The sequence below is a fragment of the Plodia interpunctella genome, chromosome 19 (assembly GCF_027563975.2).
Source record: "Plodia interpunctella isolate USDA-ARS_2022_Savannah chromosome 19, ilPloInte3.2, whole genome shotgun sequence".
Taxonomy (NCBI): domain Eukaryota; kingdom Metazoa; phylum Arthropoda; class Insecta; order Lepidoptera; family Pyralidae; genus Plodia; species Plodia interpunctella.
The window spans coordinates 1,542,915-1,564,674 of NC_071312.1; the positions used below are offsets into that span (position 1 = coordinate 1,542,915).

Below are 21,760 nucleotides of genomic sequence, written 5' to 3' on the forward strand. Positions count from 1 at the left end.
TACAATGTGCTGTTACAAGAAAACTTAATCCTACATGTTTCAAAGGCTATGGGTATGCAAATTTAAATGGAGAGCATGCTATTATCCCACAAAACATAAACTATATACCTATCATCATAAAAGTAACTGTAGATGTTGCCCGGGGCTTAGCTCCCGTGGGAGTTTTGAGATAAAATATAGCCTACAGCAATCTTGGATGATATACCTTTCTAATGGTGAAAGACTTTTTGAAATCGGTTTAGTAGTTTCGGAGATTACCCGCCTCAAACATACAAACTCACAAACGGTTACCTCTTTATAATAATAGTATAGATAAAAGTTTTGCTATAATATACATATAGATACTGATATTATTAGATGTTGAACCTCACTCAGCCAAACTGTAAATTGACCAATTTCTTTCAATATCTTTCTTATTATTACAAACCTACACGGCAAAAAAAAAACCAAAATGGACGTTTTAACAAAAGTCCAGTTCTGGCCAAAGCTCGTAATGACAAAGAGCTTTGATCTCCGTTCACGCGATCATGTTTTTGTACAAAAAACTGTTTTACTGTGTATTTTATAAAGTTTTTGCTCGCGGCTTCACCCGCCTAATAATTGATAGACCAAAATTCTTCTAACGGCCTACGGTGAGTGCCGCAAGAAAATCAGTTTAGCAGTTTTTGAGTTCCCAAGGAGGCTGACGTCAGACAGGCGGCCGACCGTAAAACATAGTCAAATCTTAAAAATTTTAAGGTTATTTATTCCGTTGACCTCGGGATTCGCGGCGTCCCAACCCGCAACGGATTTTGATGCTAGTTTTCTAATAGATAATGTGATTCCTGGGGAAGTTTTAGGTGTATAATTTATTACGTTTTTACCCGAGCGAAGCCGGAACGGGCCGCTAGTATTACGATGTTAATCGTAGACGACAATGTTTAAAGTACATATCACTATTTCCGCTAGTCTTTGTAAATGCACCTGACAATAATAATTCAATTATATAACAGTTGCAATATGAGTAATTAGTTTAAATGTCACTGTTTGTTTTTTTCCCTAGACATTTTTTCCCATAGATCACAATAAAACTATGCGGCTAACGAGTTTTTAATTTTATTATATTAAACATACCGACAGCGTTTTTTTTATTAGGACAAATCACACAGATTGTGCTAGCCTCAAAGTAAGTTCGAGACTTGTGTTATGGGATACTAACTCAACGATACTATATTTTATAACAAATACATATATAGATAAACATCCAAGACCAGGGCCAATCAGAAAAATATCGTTTTCCATCATGATCCGCCCGGGGATCGAACCCGGGACCTCTCGGTTCAGAGGCAAGCACTTTACCACTGCGCCACCGAGGTCGTCGAAAATGTCTTTGTTCGTTTACCTACACAAATTTCTACCTAATAAGATTTTTACAAAAATGACATTTTTGACACAAGCTTTCATTGTTGTCAGAGAGATCTCATTGCATTCAACGTGTAACAAAAATATCATGTCCCTGCCGTAAACCGTTTGGGAGTTCACACGTCTGGAGTCGTTCCTGGGTGCACCATCAGGTCATGCTTATCATAATCACAAACGCTTACCTATTTATAATAATATATAGGTAATAGTAGTAGATTAGGAAACTGTGTAAAAGTAATACTATCACACATAATTTTTAAATTGTAATTTTATTTATGATTAACACAATTACTTGCCCATAACGTTTTGATTTACAAAACCAACTCTCTACTCTCATCACAACGCATACACACACATACATTTGAGACCATTATACTAACTTACAATTACAATCACATTGTCACATCACGAACTGTTCCCAAGACCCATGTTCATTGCATTTAGAATATCACCATTGTCAGCATCGATCTCCCACGCGAATAGACCCCCTAATTTGTTACTCCTTACGTATTTCCCCTTTTCAATAACAGATCTCGCGTCATCGTATGTAACCAAATCACCAGTTGCCTTCCTAAAAACATAAGGGGCTTGCGCCACATTGTCATAGTGATACTCCCATTTCCCTTGAGCTATTTCGTTTGCAATATCCCTGTAATCAACTACGCCGTCTTGCCACGAACCCTTGCAAGGCCCTGTGGCGATCCCAGTGAAAGGATTATCACCCGTGTAGTTCTGGACACCGGTCCATCCTCTGCCATACATAGCTACACCTACAACAATCTTCTTCGAACTCACACCTTGAGCTAACAGGAATTTAACACCGAAATCTGTCGTGTAAGTCTCCTTTGGCCTCCATGAAGGCGCGTACAAAGACGTCTGATGGCCCAAAGTGTCGTTTGACCAGGCTCCTTTGAAGTCGTAGCTCATGAAGAATATATGGTCCATGTATTTCTGAGCTTCGTTGTAGTTCACCACTTGGATTTTATCCCAACCTGCGCTGATAGCGGAAGTCAGCTCGTATTTCTTTCCAGTTTCAGCTGATAACTCGTTGAGCATCTCACGGAGTTCCTTCATCAGACTTACGTACACATCACCGTCTTTGGGACTGCCGAGGTTGGGATTAGCGCCTTTACCGCCAGGGAATTCCCAATCGATATCAACACCATCAAAGAATTTCCAGGTTTCCAGAAAATCTTTAACTGAAGCTACAAACCGATCTCTCTTAGATTTGTCAGTGAAGAAGAAGAATGGATCAGCCAAAGTCCATCCACCGATAGATGGCAAGATTTTCAGGTCAGGCTTAGCTTGTTTCAACATCATCAACTGGCCAAAGTTGCCCTTGTATGGCTCGTTCCATGAAGACAATCCCTTCTGTGGTTTTTGGAGAGCTGCCCATGGATCATGGATGGACACCTTGAAGTCCTCTCGGCCGCTGCACGATCGCTGCAAAGCTTGGAAACTGCCTTCGATTTCCTTCAAACTGTCGTTGATGCCATCGCCTCCGCAAATTGGGATGAAGCCGTACAGCAAATGGGTTAAATTGGGAATAGGCACGCGGTCTACCGGGAATTTTCTAGGATAGACGCCCCATTCGACGAAATACGCTCCAACAACTTTACCAGATGTCTGTTTGAATGGTTTATTCCTCTCTCCGATCGTGAAGTCTAATGGTGGGAGATGGCTGCCGTCGGTATCTGCCACGACGATGTCAGTGGGATCGCTAGAGCTGCATCCGTCAGCGTTGCAGAGTTCCACCGTCATTTGGTAACGTCCTCCCTTCTTGACTTTGAATGTCGCCGAGCCTGAAGCCCCGCCATTGCCCGACCAGAATTCCTTTCCGTTCAGTAACACTCTTGATTTATCAGCTGGATCTCCAGACCAGACGTTCCACGTGACGGAGACGTCGGCAGCATCCTTCTTTTTGACAAGCTGGTTGTAAGCAGTGGCAGCTTGGTTGACTTCAACAATGGCGAATGTTCGTTCTCCCCATCCGAGGTTCGGTTTGCCGGGGGGCGCTGATTCAACCAAGACGATTAACCCGACGACAATCGCGACGTAAACTTGGATCCCCATACCGGTTCTAAAAAATAAAAATAACCGTTGTACGTACGTCACATGAGCGTTGTGATTTCGAACTGGTGGTGCATCAGCAGTGTTATCTTTTATATAGCGCGGAGTGTAGGCCAACCGCTAAGAACCCGTATGGTTCAGATTCCGACGCTGTAGTATACAAGCTTATAAAAATCATTAGCATAGATTTTTATCCCGGTTATTAACGGTCAAGGTGACAATCTAATTGTTTATTAATCATTTGTTTTGGAAGTTTTTTATGCCGCGCCTTGTCTGTGCTATCTTGTTGACACGATGATATGTAACTAGATACAAACGTATGTTTGCTCAAAAATCGAAAGTGGTCACATATCTGATTCGAATTTGTACTAGTTTTAACATAACCAGTAAAATTATAATGATGATTTGAAAACTCTCATGAATAACAATTTTTTTCTTTATATACATTTTAAATTTCTTTAATAGGTATGAGTAATTACTAATTATCACGCAAACTTTATTCTATATATTTTAATTGACACATTCTTTCACAGTATTTTCTCTCTCATCTCTGCATGGATGGTATCTCGCTTGCATTCGGGGTTGTGAAGCCGCGAACCCCGAGGTCAGTTTATAAAAAAAAACCCCTAAACAACATATAAAAAGATAAACATCCAAGACCCAGGTCAATTTGAAAAATAACATTTTAATCTTGACCTCTCCGGAGATCGAACCCGAGACCACCAGTGCACCTATCACTTTTAATTAAGTATTATTATATTTTCGGCAAACAAAATTAAATCATTCATGTCTTTACTAATCCACTTTTACATTCATTATTGACAACGGTTCAAGTTCTGACAAAGGTTTTATTCAGGTTAAGGTTCTTTATGTTTTCTGTTCACACTTTTTCGTGTAAATTAAATAACATGGATATTAAAAACAATACTTTCTTACAAACTGGGTCAGGAAGTAAACGGTTCCAAGTTCGAATCCTACTCGTGCCACATGTAAACCGTAAACGGATCTGACTTTAATGTGAAGTATTTTCCGGTGAAGGAAAACATCGTGAGGAAACCTGCACACTATTTGAATGTTAACTTCACTAGTGTTTGTTCATGTACTGGCGGTAGTCGTGTAAATCACGTCAGATGCCTTTAGATGACTTGAAAAGTCTGGAGTATTAGCAATAGGCAAGTGCAAAAATAAGTTTGATTGTTTATTGACCTTTCAAGCTTTATTTATCATAGAGAATATGTTCTTTTGCGCGCGGCTTCGCCTGCGAGATTTTCTCACGGGAACAGTTATTTTTCCGGGATGAAAGGTCATCAGGGTACCTTTCATCCTTCTTCGTACTTTAAACTACATGTATGCAAAATTTCAAGAAGATTGTTTGTGTAGATAAAGCGTGAAGAGTTAACAAACAAACATTCACATTTATTATATTGGTTAGAATTAGGATAGGATAAGACCACTAGGAAATTTTTCACGTCAAATTTTAAATTATATAATCAAAAAGCTACAAACTCCTGACATTTCGTAACATCACTGTTAATATCGAATATTAGTTTGTGCTAAATTTAATTATCTGTACATACAAGCAACAGTTAATATATTGCTTTGATTAATTTCTGTACTAATTAAATCAACTCGATGAACTTTGGATTCGGTTTGGAATACTACAGCATATTATAAATTAAATTTAGAGCAACGCATCCTCGGCTGTGACGCGCCGAAGCCCAGACGTCAACCGGAATATCGTTGAGCTGTTAAGACATTTTATTCTTTAGTTACCTCGTACAACGTTAACGGGAAGAAATGGACTGGTCCTAGGCTGTTTAGGGCGGAAAACTCACACCACAATCACTACAAATACAGCCGTGACCCACATCTTGCCATTGTATATTTTTGGCAACCCATCCTATGGCTGACCATCGCGAAAGTGCCTTAACAGGTTGTCTTATCAGAGGCCGAACGCGGTTTTTCTCATATTTACTTATTTACCTATTCAACAGTCTTCAGGTAGAGGATTTTTGTAGAGACCAGCCTCCGGAAGGCTCTGAAATACAAAAGAAATATGTAAAAAAATGTGCCAAGCGCGGGTTGCATTCTGAACATAATGGGTTCCGTAACGTAACGTCATAGATATATAAATATATTAGGACAAATCACACAGATTGAGCTAGCCCCAAAGTAAGTTCGAGACTTGTCATGGATTACTAAGTCAACGATACTATATTTTATAACAAATACATATATAGATAAACGTCCAAGACCCGAGCCAATCAGAAAAAGATCATTTTCAAGACCGGGGCTCGAACCCGGGACCTTTCGGTTCAGTAGCAAGAACTTTACCACTGCGCCACCGAGGTCACCCTATATATATGCCAAATCCGTCGGAGTTCAGTGTGGAGCCGGCATAAAAGTCGTATAGTTGGCAGTACTGTCACAAACATTGGCATACACCAAGTTACTTAGATCAAGTAATTTGTTTCAATAATTTGTTTTTGTGTTTTTAAACTTTCGCGCTTTGAACACACTACAAAGAGTTCTGTATATATTTGGTTTTATTTTTCAATTTCCACACACGTTTTTTTTTGTACTTGTTAGTTCTTTGAATTGAAATGAGTTCAAAAATATTATGTCAATATTGATTAGATAAAATTAATACTTCTATCTACAAGATTATAGTAATGACTGTAAATGAATATACGGTGATTAACCGATAATATACGGTGATTAATTTACAATTTGTTGTGATTCAATTTCCTGTATTTCTATCCAATTACAAAAAAAAATTCATACATCAAATTCAAATTCAAAAATCTTTATTCTACCTAGGATAATAGCCATCTGACTACTGATTGACGTCAAAAATTTATTTAAACTAAGTCTACTGCAGACTTCCATATAGTGCAGGTGAAGAAGAAGCGGCGCAACAAACTTCACCTTCTCTCCAATGACGTCAATTAACAGATGTATGACTTTAGTGTTCACCTACCCCATGTCTACAGTTTTCTTCCTCTTTGACTAATAGTATGTGTTTGATAGGTATGTATGTATGAAGTGGTGGTGTATTGGTTAAGACGCCCGTCTGTGTATCGAAACGTCTCAGGTTCGTGCCATATGAGTTTATATACCAGTCTGACTCATATATAATCGTTTTCATAGACCACCACTGGCTTCCGTTGAAGGAAAACATCGCGAAGAAACCTGCACACTGGTGGACTGTTTAGTTCACTAGTATGTATGCGACTACGTGCCACTAGATGGCGCTAAATAGTCGTAAAAGTCATGCCTTTAGGCGAATTGAATAAAATCTGACACCAGTGTTAGATATCACACTCGATATGATTATATAGAACAGAATTATTAATATTACATGCGGGACCGCCATGTAAACATTCTCGTCAAACAATTTCATATTCACGTTAACAATGTTTTGTAACAATAATACATTCATTATACCAGACATTATTTCTTTCTTATCGAGTGTGTGTTTTTACGAGAACTTTTATACAAGTTATTTGAAGGCATATGACACGGCTATCAATCAGTCATACATTAAAAATCTCTATATTTATCATACCAAAGACATCTTAAAATATTTCTACATTTGTGGTTTTTTTTTCGACATTTTTACATGACGCAATATTCCCCTTAAAATGTTTTAAAAAACTTTGTATTAAGTCACGCGCACTTGCTCAATACATATTATTTTATCTTTATTATCACGCTCCGCTTCGCGTCGCGCTAAAATGCGCATACGAGTATATCTACTAACCAACATTTTCCCGCTTTTATAATCATGGTTCTAATGATTCGAAAGTGCTAAACACTGTCCCTCTTGAGCGCACAAAAAAATGGCTTAGATTTTCACTGGCCCATATACAAAACAATGGTAACCTAGTAACATAGCATCTACAAAGTTCAGATCTATTGGGAGCGAGCGGAGCCGGCTTCAGTAAGCTGTATTGCAAGTATTTGCATACAATAAACTAAGAACCTTTTTCAAGTTCGAGTCGTTGACCTCACGCGCGATGCAAAATGTTAGGGCGAGCGAGAACTTGTTTTCACAATTATATTTAGTTGTACTGAGTGTGGAGTGCGACTATGCTATTTACAAAATCATCGAGACGATTCGCAGTGAGATGCAGCTAACCAATCACAGTGTGCCATTGTGACGCATCAACAACCACAACATAATGTGATTGGTTCGCGCGTCTCACTGCGAATCGACTCGCCAGTGATGTCTCTCTCTCAATAGCGTCTGTCGAATTGTCGACTGTGACGCCACAAAGCCTGGTTGCGCGCAAATTTTAATCTTTAAATTTTGAATATTTCGCTGGTATTTTAGGAGCAGCCGACGTCTCAACCCTAGTTATATTTGCGTATCAGCTGTCGAGAGTTCTTATATCTTAGTGCCTTCTTAGAAGATCCATGGGAGAATATGTAGCCCGCGCTTGTTGTACGTATGTATCAACTAGCTGCGACCCGGGGCTTCGCTCCCGTGGGAATTTCTGGATAAAAAATACCCTATGTGTTATTCCAGGTTATATTCTACTCGTGTACCAAATTTCAAAACAATCGGTCCAGTAGATTTTGCGTGAAAGATTAACAAACATACACACATACGTAGGATGGAAATACTAATCTTCGCTATTATTAGCAGACTAATACGTAAATTTATTCTCCGAATGTCTATTCACACTTAGTAGTCCAATATAAAGTCTTGGACTACTAAGTGTGAATAGACATTCGGTCGGACCTGGGTCTTCTTCATGCTAATATTTTTATTGATAAAAATTATTCATGTTTTTGTAACGTGTTTTGTTAACCTTATTTTTCTAACCGATTTTAATAAAAAGTGAGAATTTATATCGATTTAATGACCCGGTTCGATCCCCGGTCGGGTCATGATGGAAAATGATCTTTTTCTGATTGGCCCGGGTCTTGGATGTTTATCTATGTATGTATTTGTTATAAAATATAGTATCGTCGAGTTAGTATCCCATAACACAAGTCTCGAACTTACTTTGGGGCTAGCTCAATCTGTGTGATTTGTCCTAATATATTTATTTATTTATTTAATGAATCTAGAGCGAAAGAGCCATAAAAAATACGTTCTTTTTTTAAATAGGAAGAAGCTCATCAGCCAGATTTAATTTTCTTTATTATTTTATTATCGTTTTTGTATTATTTAAAACATAACACATCAACCCATCCAAATTCATTGCAAATAAATCGCTATTAGCGCGCCACAGAGGTTTATGCAGGGTGATTTGATGTGCTGTTGACTGTACTATATAGTCCTATTTTTTTTTATTGGTTTTGTATCTACAGACAAGTCAAAATACATATTCAATATTCTAATGTAATTTCTAATTCCGATGTTAGTACACCACGATATTTTTAGGATTCCATACTTCAAAACTGAAATCTTTTTAAATCAGTTTTTGTACGCCTGTCAGTTTTTCTTTCCGTCCCATTTATTTATGATTTCCACCAATTTTTTTGCGAAACAGCCATAAAAATATATCGTTTGTAACCGGCCTTAATTTAAACCACACTGCATAACTTTCCACTAACAAAGACATCCACCAAGACCGTTAACACCAAATGTCACCAATCGATCACACATAACGGTTATCGTTAAAAATAGCTGTTTGAAAACTGCTCCAGACAGCGAAGCACATCACTATTAGCGATCTCAGAGAAAAAAAAATAAAAACGTTTAGGGTTTTGTTTATATGTTTTTTGAACGGTAAAATTGTGATACAAAATCAGTTATGCTACTTTATGAGGTCAACGATCGCACTTATCAGTGATCATTCTCGATGCTAATTGGGAAATCGCAACGTTTAATTTTGTGACTTAACGTCTTTGAAATAGGGTGTAAAATTTTAAAACGCCGAAATTCCCTGTTTTCGATTTACAAAGGGACACGTAACGGTGTAACAACTGGTAATACAAAGTTCTTTTTTTAAATCTCGATCGAAAATTTGGAATCCGATTTGCACACGGTGAAATTATTCGTCGTCGAAATTCAAAATTGGAACGCGCTAGTGTTGTTACACGGATATCGTACCCTGTTACTTTTAAATACGCGTACCGGTGCGCACATGCGTCGGCGCGGGCTCTCCCGATACTAATGTTGGTACACAATAGTTCCGTCCAGGAAAACCTTAGGCTGTACATTCAAGGGCTCACATTAGTATGGAAAGCGCGTATCTGGCGCATTTTAGCACGTCTCTGTTAGGGTACATGAATAGTGGATTTGTACGTGACCGAATGAGTAACATCTTTGGTTCACCGCAGCGGCTCTTTTGTTTATTCAATTTTTGGAGGGAGTTTCATTGTCGATTTCGTTTGTTTAACAGTTAACGTTTATTTATCCTTTAGTATATTGGATGACTTTTAAACATTGGCGTCCTTTTATCTACATGCTCAGTCCATGATACTGAATATATGGCAGCAAACCTGAAATCGCGATAAAATTATTTTGATCCATACATTATCAAGAAGAAGAACTCAAGAAGTTATTTTTTTTTATGGAATAAGGACCAAGGACCAAGACCAGTTCTCGCTCGACACCAGATTATTTTCATCTCGTTATTATTTTCAAAATTATTGCATTGTACCTAAATGCGAAATTAAGTTTGCTGTTTCTCTTCCCACGTAGAAGGATATAAGCTACCCTTCAATCCGAAAAAAATATAATTCCCGCGAAAAAAGTGGATGAACCCGCGGGTTAAAGCTAGTACGAGACAACTATGGAATTTGAAAAAAGAATCCGTAATTAATTTGAATGTAACATGTTTCCAAATACTTTGAAAATCTAATAAAGAAAAATACCAGCTGTGCACACTTCCAAGTAATTAATTACTCGTAAAAAAAATACTATCATTGTTCTCGTAATTATTATTTCTTAGAACAATACCCTATAGACATCGTGTTTTGACATACATTTCAATAACAATCGATTTAAATTCTGTGAATCACTCGATTGAATATGATTGATCCCTGGGCTCGTATCTAATAGGGATTTTGGGACAATAAATTGATTTATCATATGACTACATACCCTATACTTGAACCTGTCCCATCCCTAATTGATACAAATGTTGTTTAGTTTTAATGAAACTGAAAACTAAACTAACAGGTTATAACAGTACTGAATCGAAAATATTTATCCGTCCGTCATTTAGACGATAAAAACTGAACCATACACTTCGTTATGTCCGTCCGTCTGTCCATTTGTTGAAACATTTTTCTCTAGAACGCGTAGAATTATCAAGTTTATATCAAATAGCTGTGGAAAAATCAAGCTTTCAAGTAGACTTGATCAAAAATAAGACGAGGGATAATTTATTTTGCATATTTTGCGTAAAACGTAAATATGTAAGTAAATAAGTACAGAAAAATGCGATATTTTTCGGAATCGTCGGTGTGCGAATCCAGCTCGCACTAGACCATTTTTTTATTAATTAAAAATTAGCACGGTAAATCAGAAAAATATCACATGCAATTAACTAATAACAAATTATATTACTTATAAATACTCTAAATTACTTCTTTCCATTTATATTACTACTTGGCGTTACGGAATACCTAAATTACAAAAACATACTGACTTGCTTAATAAGTTAATTTGTTACACAAATTAAAAAAAAACCTAGACTTTCAATATTCATTTCACTACAACTTTTGAACGGCTGAAGCGATTTTTATCAAACATATGTAAGAAATACCGCATAAAAATATCAAAATAAAAATATCAGCTGTCAAATAATAAAAAACCGCATCCAAATCGGTAATACGTACACAGACAGACATACTTAGCGGTCAAACTTACAACACCCCTCTATTTGCGTCGGAGGTTTAAAAGTAAAGAATCAAAATTTTGAAATAATTTGTTTTTAAATAGAATTATTTTTTTAGTTTGTTACAGTCTGTACGTATATGCAGTTATTTAACACGACACAGTAGAGTGCGCATACGCAACATCACGATATCCAGTCAGTCAGGAAACACTGTGGTCATCACTAGGACTGAAATATAACTGGTATTTTAATCACCGAAAGCTGATTCAAGCTACTTTCTTGTGCCTACTCTGTAAGGAATTATTTTTATACAACTGACCAAACGAACGGTCATGCGGCACCTGATGGTAAGTGGTCACTGCAGCCTATGGACGCCTGCAACACCTGCAAGGGTATCACACGCGCGTTGCCGACCCTTAACAAATCTTCTCACGCCCTTTAGCCAAATATACGAGAAGAAAGAAGTGATGTGTTATAAAAATTATACCATACAAGCGGCCCGTTCCGGCTTCGCTCGGCTAAAAACATGATAAATTACACCCCTAAACCTTCCTAAGGAATCACTCTATCTATTGGAGAAAACCGCATGAAATTTCGTACAGTGGTTTTTGAGTTTATCGCGAACAGGCTGACAGACGCGGTAGAGTTTTTTTTTATAATGTAAGGATAAGGTTAGGGTTATTACCGATTAACAATAGTCTTTGTCCATCTGTAGGTTTACTTACATTAGGTATTCCACACACGTTACAAGGTCAAGTTGAAGTCGGAAGACTTGGCTTAACTGTGCGGAAAAATGCAGCATTCAGGAAATTAACAGGCTGTTGCCCGCAGATTCGCCCGCGTTTTTTTTACTTCGCATTATAAACTATATGTTTTCCAAATTTCATCAAACTCGACCCAGCGGTGGTATAGCCGTGAAAGCGTGACAAATTTGCATTTATAGTGTTAGTATCGCAATCCCTTTGTCGACTTGTACGAAATCCGCTGAAGGATGGATCGATGGATCGGAGCAAAGCCCCGGGCAACACCAGTGAATAGATAAAGCGTGAAGAGGTACCAAATAAACTTACATACTCTGGTAGGATGGCATATCTAGTCTCTCATCTCCGCATGTTCCTGGTTGCATTCGGGGCTGTGAAGCCCAGGGTCATTATAAACAGACATTAAAATTGTGAAGTTTCCGCTGTGATTTTACAACCGGCCACCTTTCACGTCAACCCCCGTTGGGAATGCTATTGTTGCCTATCAGCTACCTATGCCTATTCCCTTAGTCGGCTCGTACGACATCCACGGAAGGATATTGAATGGTCCTATTCTAGGGCGGAAGCACACGCCACGATGGCATATGTAGTGATTTCTAATACTTACATAGTTTCCAAATTGTTATTTGTCTGTTTGTACACTAGTATGACTAAACCAGTTTCGGCGATGTATGTACAAACACGAACAGTCAGACAGACAGCGCATCCGCGCCGCAGCCTGCAGTAATTACAATATGACAAGACTTGCAGTTCCAATGTGTTCACTGTTCAAACTCAACGCGCGTTTCCATTGCATCACGAATAAATAAAATAATAATAATAATACACTTTACCCATTCTTCCTCTTTCCTCTCTCGGGTCTGCTGGAAGAGATTTCTTTAGAAATAAGCAGTACTTATGTACTTTTTATGTTTCCTATATAATCTATTCGTGTACATAATTTATGTACAATAAATAAATAATGAACATCACATGTCTTGTGTGTCCATGTTTCGCGGCTCCAATTGACAGTGGATACAAACAAAGAAAAGGTAATTAGAATACAACACACACACAGAACCGCAGACATATCTCGTTAGACATATCTCCACAATTATTTGCCCGCGCTAGGTATCGAACCCAGGACCTCCACGGGGACGGGCATGATGACCACTACGCTACGGAGATCGTCGAAATTATTATAATTGATTTATCATTGTGTAATTGAGTTAGTATCCCATAACACAAGTCTCTAACTTACTTTGGATCTAGCTCAATCTCGTGATTTGTCCTGATATACCCATCTATATATTAAAAAAAAAACATTTAAGAGAATTTTCCATGAATTTAGGTGATAAAAGTTATTTATAATTACATCTACTATTATATATTACTAGATATTGCCCGGGGCTTGGCTCCCGTGGGAATTTTGAGATAAAATAGGAATAGGCTATATCAATCTTGGTTAATGTACCTTTCTAATGGCGGAAGAATTTTTGAAATCGGTTCGATAGTTTCGGAAATTAGCCACCTCAAAAATACAAACTCACAAAGTCACAAACTCACAAACGCTTGCCTCTTTATAATAATATAGATTGAGTGTTGTTGTGATAACTACTTGCTCTTCTTCTAAAATCATTCACATGTCGCGCGCATAATGGCATCAAACGCTCCGTTTCGCACAACAATAAAAACGACCAACACTTGAAATCGCAAAACACCAGATCGCGGTAGAAGCTCTGTTTGATTGCGCACAAATATTTCTCGTGTCGTACGACAATGGAAGCGTGCAACACTTTAAATCTCAAGACACCCGCACTGCAGCAGACGCCCTGTTTAATAGCGCTTCAATAATTTTCGTGTCGTACGACAATGGAAACACGCGTCATTTGAAATCGCAAGACGTCTTGCAAACTCCGTTTTACACACGCTGATAGCGCTCTAATATTGTATTTAACTAACTCTGTATACATATTTATGTTGCAGTTTAAGGCTTAAAGACTTTAAATTTTCCATATGTATCTAAATCTAAAATAAATTTGCAGAAAGTTGTTTTCCTGTTTGTCTATGGAAATACCAGGACATTTTGCCAGATTCTTCCGTGAATTCTTACGAGGAAATACTATGTTGTGAATTATTACAATACCAACTGATTCTCTTCGCACACAGATTTTAAAAGTCAATAAAGGGTTTTAAACTGAACACTGTGATTCAAAGGCGATGAGCAAAATTTTTATATGTATGTATATAGTTAAAGACCATCGTAAAAAATTGTTTTTTTTTTTTTTGTTTTTAAAAAATCAACCCCCCCAATGGTACCGTACACTGAAGCCGCGGACAAAAGCTAGTAGATATATATATTATATGCATGTATTTCGGAAGTCGATTATTCGGCACCCTGACCTTCCACGTTTCTATTAGCCTTCCACATAACTCAATTCGTTCGCTCGATCAAACTTATGATTACGCCATGGCTTGTGGGGGGCGCCCCCCCCCCCATCCTAGTGATCAAAAAACTTTTCTCGTTACTGTCCCGTCGCTCATTTGACAAGTTGGAGCCTTTGATACGGGAGTTCGGTAATGCTGGGTATTAGGCAGATTGACAATAAAATGCAGTAGCACAATTTTGAGACGAAGTATTTACTCGATTGCCCGCAACATGCCCGCTGTTGGTTATGTCTTTATGTCTACCCCGTAAGAGATAAAGACGTGATACTGTATATATGTACTAGCTGTACCCGCGGCTTCGCTCCTGTAGGACTTTCGGGTTTCAAGATAGCCTATAACTATAGCTCTGGTTCGCTCGTAACGTTAATGTGGCTTTCAAAGTAGGATTTTATCATAATTGTTCGTTAAGTGCAATATAATCCAGAGATTAACGCATTTTTTCAAGGAACACATAGCCTCGGTCGTTGATAGGCAACAATAATATTCCCAAAGAGGGTTAATATCAGACAGAGACAACGTAAAATAATCGCCGTATCTCACTATTGTAAAATTTATTTTTCACACCGGGTTTCGCGCGCTCACAACCCCGAATGCGAAAGAGTAAGCCATTTGACGACCCAATGGTCATCATGCCGGACTGCTATACTAGATGTCCTGGGTTCGATCCCTGGCCAGGTCAATATGGAAAATGATCATTTTTCAGATGGACCCGGGTCTGGTGCATATGTCGTTAATCCCATAACACAAGTCTCGAAGTTACTTTGGGGCTAAAACAAACTGTGTTATTTACCTATATATTTCTCAACAGATTTCAAAAAATGAGGTTATGTGTTTGAGTATACATTTATTTACAAGGGCTCTAGCAATGCAAGTGAGTCAGATGATGACACAAAGCGAATTGTTTCGTATTGTATTTTGTCATTACCTTTACCTCATGTTGCCATTGTGTGGTGTCAGCGAACCCAACCTCATTCTGATGCATCGAATACAATATACAATAATTAGGATAAAGAGGATTATTTATCACACCGTGAATTCATGGTGTAAATAACAAGTAAAGTTACATTAGTGTATTATTAGTGACGAGAATTATACAATAATCGATCTATATTAATAGACGTACTTCCATACTAACATTATAAATGCGGAAGTCTGTCTCTCTGTTCCGCTTTCACGGCTGAACCTGGACCAATTTTGTTAAAATTAAAAAAAAAATATTTTTTTCAAAAAATCAACCCCCAAATGACTAGAGGGGGTGAAAGTTTGTATGAAAATCATGTCTGTTCCGCATTCGCAGAGATACTCACGCGGCCGAAGCCGCGAGCAAAAGCTAGTGTTTATATAAAATAAAATACTCTAGTTAAATACAAAATCGAAAATGGGATAAATGGGAAAAAAATGGAAATCCATTAAATATTAGAAAAATTAAAATATGTACCTAGCTTTAACAATTTTTGATGACGAACTCGTGCAAACAAAGGGCTGAATTGATAATGAAGACAATCAATAAATCCACCCACATCCATACTAATAATACAAATGTGAGAGTGTGTATGTTTGTCCTTGTTTCACGTCAAAACGTATTATTAAGCATTGACTTTAAGTGATTTTTAGTAAGGAGATAGTTGGAGAGCTCGTCAGTGACATAGACTATATGTTAGCCGCGGGCGGAGCCGCGGACAATAGCTGGTAGCAATAGGTAAGCTACCACAAAGTCCTCGACTCAAAATAAATGACATCGAAAAAACATCGATACAAAATAATCTACTCTAATTTTGTTCAGATCTAGGGAACCTGACACAAAATGAAGTAACATAAAAATTGGCCGAGCAGATCAGCTGTGAAAACTTGACAGACAGAAAGACAAACAGACAGACTCGCATTTATGATGCATATCAATTGTGTGAATAAACGAAAAATACATTCGAAGCGTACTTACCACAAATTACAAAATTTCATTGATTTAACATAATATTCAGAATTGTTTGCGGGTCGCATATCATTTTTGCGTATTATATTCTGACGGAATGCTAAATTATGCCGCTGAACTGGTTGATGCGATTGGCAAAGAACGCAGACTGGCTGTGTGTGTGTGTGTGTTTGTGTCTTTATCACTCATTATATACTTGAAGTACGTCCCGGCTTCGCTCGCATAAAACCATAATTAATTATACACATAAATCTTATTCAGTAATCATACTTAATTGGTGAAAACCGTACAAAAATCCGTCCTGTAGTTTTTAAGTTTATAATGTTATCATGTTTTACCCGAGCGAAGCCGGAACGGGTCGCTAGTTTTGCAATATGTAAAGATTATCAATCAATCATTAATATAAAACTCTTCTGTAGCTCAGACAACGCACGGCCGAAACTACTGGGCATGGAACGCAGCGGAGCAGTGAGGCAGACCTATTGCTGCATTTCGCGGCGCCACTCTGCGTTGCGCTGACGTCTGTTGACGGATCAACGCAAAAAACATGCACGTCGAAACTTATTGAACAACGGAGCCGCAACGCGATGGGCAGTCTCAACATAGCACGACGGAGCAATGGGGCCTCGCTCTAAGTGAGTCAACGCCGTACCAATTCAGGAACTCTTCCAGATTCCTTTGGCATTAAACTCCCCTAATTTATCGTCCCACTAATTCTTTACTAAGCTCGCGTATAACTTGACTACTCCAAATGAGTTGCTTCGAAAGTTGAAGCGGTAGTGGTTTATTGGTTGATACCATCCGCCTGTAACGGTCCAAGTTCGAATCCTACTCTTGCCACATGAGTTTGTATACTGGTGATGCCGACGACCGTGAGGTGGAGACGAAAAACGCCCGTGCGAAGTGGAGACGAAGTTGGAAATTGGACCCTGGGCTCCGACGCTCAATGACTGAGGAAGTAACCAGGAAAACGCTCAGATGTGAGAGACTCATTGTAATCATTGTCGTTGTTATTGTTAAATTAGATACAGTGATAGGTTACCAGGCTATGACAAGAAAAGAAAACAAATGGCCACTTTTTGTTTAATTAGAATTTAATTAAGCTGTGAATAATGTTTTGGGTTACATAACTATCTACACATACATATTTAATTATATTTTAATTAAGACTTTATTTTATAACTGTTTATTATTCCGTAATAAAGTAAATAAATAAATAAAACGACAATTCAAAAGAAAATCCAAAACCGACTAAAAAAATGTTTGTAACACACAGATGTTTTTACATAGCATTTATAAATTATCAATTGTGTGAATAAACGAAAAATATATTCGAAGCGTACCACAAATTACAATATTTCATTGATTTAATATAATATTCAGAATTATTTGCGGGTCGCATATCATTTTTGCATATTATATTCTGACGGAATGCAAAATTATACCGCTGAACTGGTTGATGCGATTGGCAAAGAACGCAGGCTGTGTGTGTGTGTGTGTGTGTGTGTGTGTGAGCGCGCGCGCACGCGTGTGTTTGTGTGTGTGTGTGTGTGTGTGTGCGTGTGTTACCACAAATTATAAAAAATAGATGTTGGTTAAAATTGATTTTCTATCCTGATAACTAGAAAACTGGAGACTCCAAGCTCGAATAGTTTGTTAAAATACAATTATATGCGAACTGTTCAAACAGTTTAGCTGATAGTAGTACATTTTAGTGCAAATTCAGAAGCACGTTTCATTCGAGAGCATTTCGAGATTGTTTGCTAACAAGAAGTAGAAAATGTGGCTTACGATATTCTGAATCCACACTATCGTGTGGAACGTAGCCATAATTTAATTAAAACTCTGTCATTTGAGAGTTTTCCCGGTTAATTCCTAAGCCATGGGTCGTTGGAGCCCAGAGTCCTTTCAGTAGTACGGGCTTCGACCTCCTTAGTACCATTGACACGCATCATCCAAGCCTGCCAGAGCCAGTCGGATTAAAAAAAAAAATATTGAATTTTTATTTGAAGTAAATTAAATTACTACTTTGAAGCGTGACTGGACAACCCATTGGATTCAACTATGTGACTAAATGTCCCCCTATACATATATATGTTCCTGATTTATATCAGGAACATGATATCTACACTAAAATTACAAAATTACAAAAAATCTAATAATTTAAATATAAAATAAATTCTAATAATATCAATATGGTCGGTCAGACCTAACATTTTAATTTTAATTTTACTTTACGAAATAATGACTGAATTAATAGCGTTCTAACAAAAGTGGTCTACTTACTAGTAAACAGAACATATCGTAATAGAATCAGCGGCGCGTAGGGATTACCTATCTGTTTATTTATTACCCCGAAACGAGTGAACCCGTTAAATTGTATAGCCAAAGGGAAAATCGATGCACCTGCCCTGGGCTGCAATTTGGGGGGTGCCTAAAACAAGATTATGTGGTTGAAATAGAAAATAATGGCACACAAATAAACCTAAATTTTATATAGATTACATTTGCTGGTTTGGCAACAAAGTGACAAACATCCTCACTTTCGTATTTATCATGACACCAGTCATAGACTCCACGCGGTCGAAGTAGCAGACATCAGCTAGTGTTGAAAAAAAACTACTTCTATCGTGTACAAACTACTTGCTGCATACAAAAAATCACTACAATCCAGTTTCAATGTCTTTTGAGGTGAAAGAAGGACCAACAAACAAACACACTGTCTATCTTCTTCCTATCTAGTGTGTTATTGCTAATATGTGTTAAATTTTAATCAAGTATACTAAACATTGATATTTATTTAATTCAATTAAAAATCTTTATTGCCATTTATATTTTTATATACGTCAGTTCTCTTAGCACTAAGCACAGTTTAGGATCATTCTCACAAATTCTTCAAATTTTTTTCTTATTTCCACTGTTTATTGATTGGTACAACGTGAATCCTGTCAGGTATTTGCAAAACAAGAAATGGAACAGCGAGCGAATTCAATGATAATTATAATATTAGCGATAATATCCTGTTTTTCGGTCGAGTCTGAGAATAATTCTTAACCTCAATTTATTAATTCACATAATTAGATTTTATGAATTGTTGGCATTTTTCACACTCAACAAAGGGGCGCCAAACTAATTTAGCCCTTGTTCGAAGGTCCGGATCTACAATTGTGGCAGTTAAATGTTCATGTGTGTATATGTGTGTGCTATCGGGGAATAATTAAATCAGCTGTTATTTCGCCAAATTGTTGGGTCTGAAGCGAATGGGCCATACCAGTTAAATAATATTAAGTTCTGTAATAAATTTATATTTTATGTCTCTATTATACTCTTATGTGGACTCCAGAACGGAGGTGGAGCAAAATTACCGCCCTAGTACAGAGTACAGCAGATCAACCTGTCCAAAATCATTGGTTTCTACTTCTTATAGACATAATATGACATATCGAACGGATAACTTTAAAATTGTGTTTCATGAGTGTTGGATCTGGCTAACTGGTCAATCACATCAGACAGATTTATCTATCGGTTAGTTTAACCGTCAGATTACTCTATAATATAGCGTTTACATATACCTATTGGGTAGGACTAACTGGCCAATAACAATATTTATCTGTCAGTTAGTTTATCTGTCAGATAACAATTTTGTATTTTATCTGTGGTGGAACAGGTTATACTTGTAAAGACACAGACGGTCGTGACAATGCATCGCAGTTAGTGCCGCTATAAAGCGCCCATTACATGGCGGCGCCGCTTAGCGTTTACCGCTTGTTGACGGTCGGTCTTTTCAGTTGAAAACATACGTGTGTGTAAATGATTCCTTGATTTTTGAAGCGGGAATTTCTTTAGTGGCGTTGTGCACTTTTTGTGTAGGGTAAAAAAAAACGTTAAACTCGCTTTCGGACAAGTGACCTATGTGCGTAGTGCGACTTTGCTTTTTACATCCCACCATCGAGTCGACTCGCAGTCGAGACGCAGCTAACCAATCACGTTGTGCCATTGTGACGCAACGACAACCACATTGCAATGTGATCGGTTCGCAGCGTCTCACTTCGAATCGATTCGATAGTGAGAAGTGAAATGCAAATCCGCACTAAACCCTCTGGGAGCAATTCTCACGCAATAGAAATTCACTACATCAATTTTCCCCAATTATATTCGCTTGTTTTACGCAAATTTAAACGAAACTAAAACGTTTACTCGATCTTTTTGACGTTGATTTTTTGGAAATGCAGTAACGGTAGAACAGAACCTTCAGAAAAAAATGAAGAATACTAATGATGTGACACGTGAACTTCGATTGGGTGAGAATCGGACTCCTGATCAAAAATTCCTCCGCCATCTTTTACAACCCTCAGTGCATAGAAACACACAAGAAGGAGAGACAGGGATATCATTATATGTATAAAATACTAGGTTAGCCCCGGGGCTTCGCTCACGTGGAAATTTCAGGGTAAACGGTACCATATATGTTATTTTAGGTTCATTCTACCCGAGTACCAAATTTCATAACAATCCGTCCAGTAGATTTTTCGTGAAAGAGTAACAAACATACATACATATATACATCCTCACAAACTTGTGCATTTATAATTTTAATAGGATAAGCAACGCAACCGGAAACGGACGTAATACAAGACCGTATTTTACATTACTTTACATACAGTGTTAGTTAGATCACCGGCACATTACTGTGTTTACGAACAGTCGCATTCTCAGATAACTTTATTATATTAATATAAGTCACATCAGATGCCTTTAGTTGACTTAAATAAAATCTTATACCAGTTTACTATAATCCTCATATATATAAATGCGAAAGTAAGTTTGTTTGTTACCTCTTCACGCTCTATCTACTCAGCTAATCTTCTTGAAATTTTGCATACATGTAGTTTGCATACAAGTGTGGAGAAGAACATAGGGTATGGTTCATTGCGGAAAAATAACTGTTTCCGTGAAAAATTAACACGTTAACGCATTACGTTTATTTAACATTAACCCAATAACATTATAATAAATAAAATATCTTTATTTCAGACAACAAACAAGTCCTTTTTTGTTTTTATAGGTACACACTCAATGAAAAAAAAATATTACATCTATATATAAAACTTGCGGCCACTATGCCTTTGTTCGGTTGAGACCATAACAAAAACGTAGCATATGTTATTCCTGAGGGTTTTGTCTATCTATGTGCCAAATTTCATCAAATCAGCCTCAGTAGTTTTTTAATTTAATTAAATACTTAATGTTGCCCGAAGCTTCGCTCCCGTGGTAATTTTAAGATACAATATAGCCTATAGCAATCTTGGATAATGTACCTTTCTAATGGCGAAAGAATTTTCGAAATCGGGTCTGTAGTTTTCGAGATT

General features: G+C 37.5%; 1 protein-coding gene across 2 annotated transcripts; it reads right to left on the reverse strand.

The window, feature by feature from the left end:
• Window positions 1-1,651: 1,651 nt before the first annotated feature.
• LOC128678338 (chitinase A-like) lies at window positions 1,652-9,603 on the reverse strand. 2 transcript variants are annotated; one of them, XM_053759801.2, is made up of 3 exons: window positions 9,539-9,603; window positions 5,455-5,509; window positions 1,652-3,481 (listed from the first exon to the last, which is right to left on the reverse strand). In XM_053759801.2, exon 3 carries the CDS (start codon window positions 3,472-3,474, stop codon window positions 1,807-1,809), a length of 1,668 nt encoding a protein of 555 aa, XP_053615776.1. In that variant the 5' UTR covers window positions 3,475-3,481; window positions 5,455-5,509; window positions 9,539-9,603; the 3' UTR covers window positions 1,652-1,806. The 2 variants fall into 2 exon arrangements, with proteins under 2 accessions (XP_053615776.1, XP_053615777.1); XM_053759802.2 differs by having other exon boundaries at window positions 5,447-5,509; window positions 9,539-9,593.
• Window positions 9,604-21,760: the final 12,157 nt, after the last annotated feature.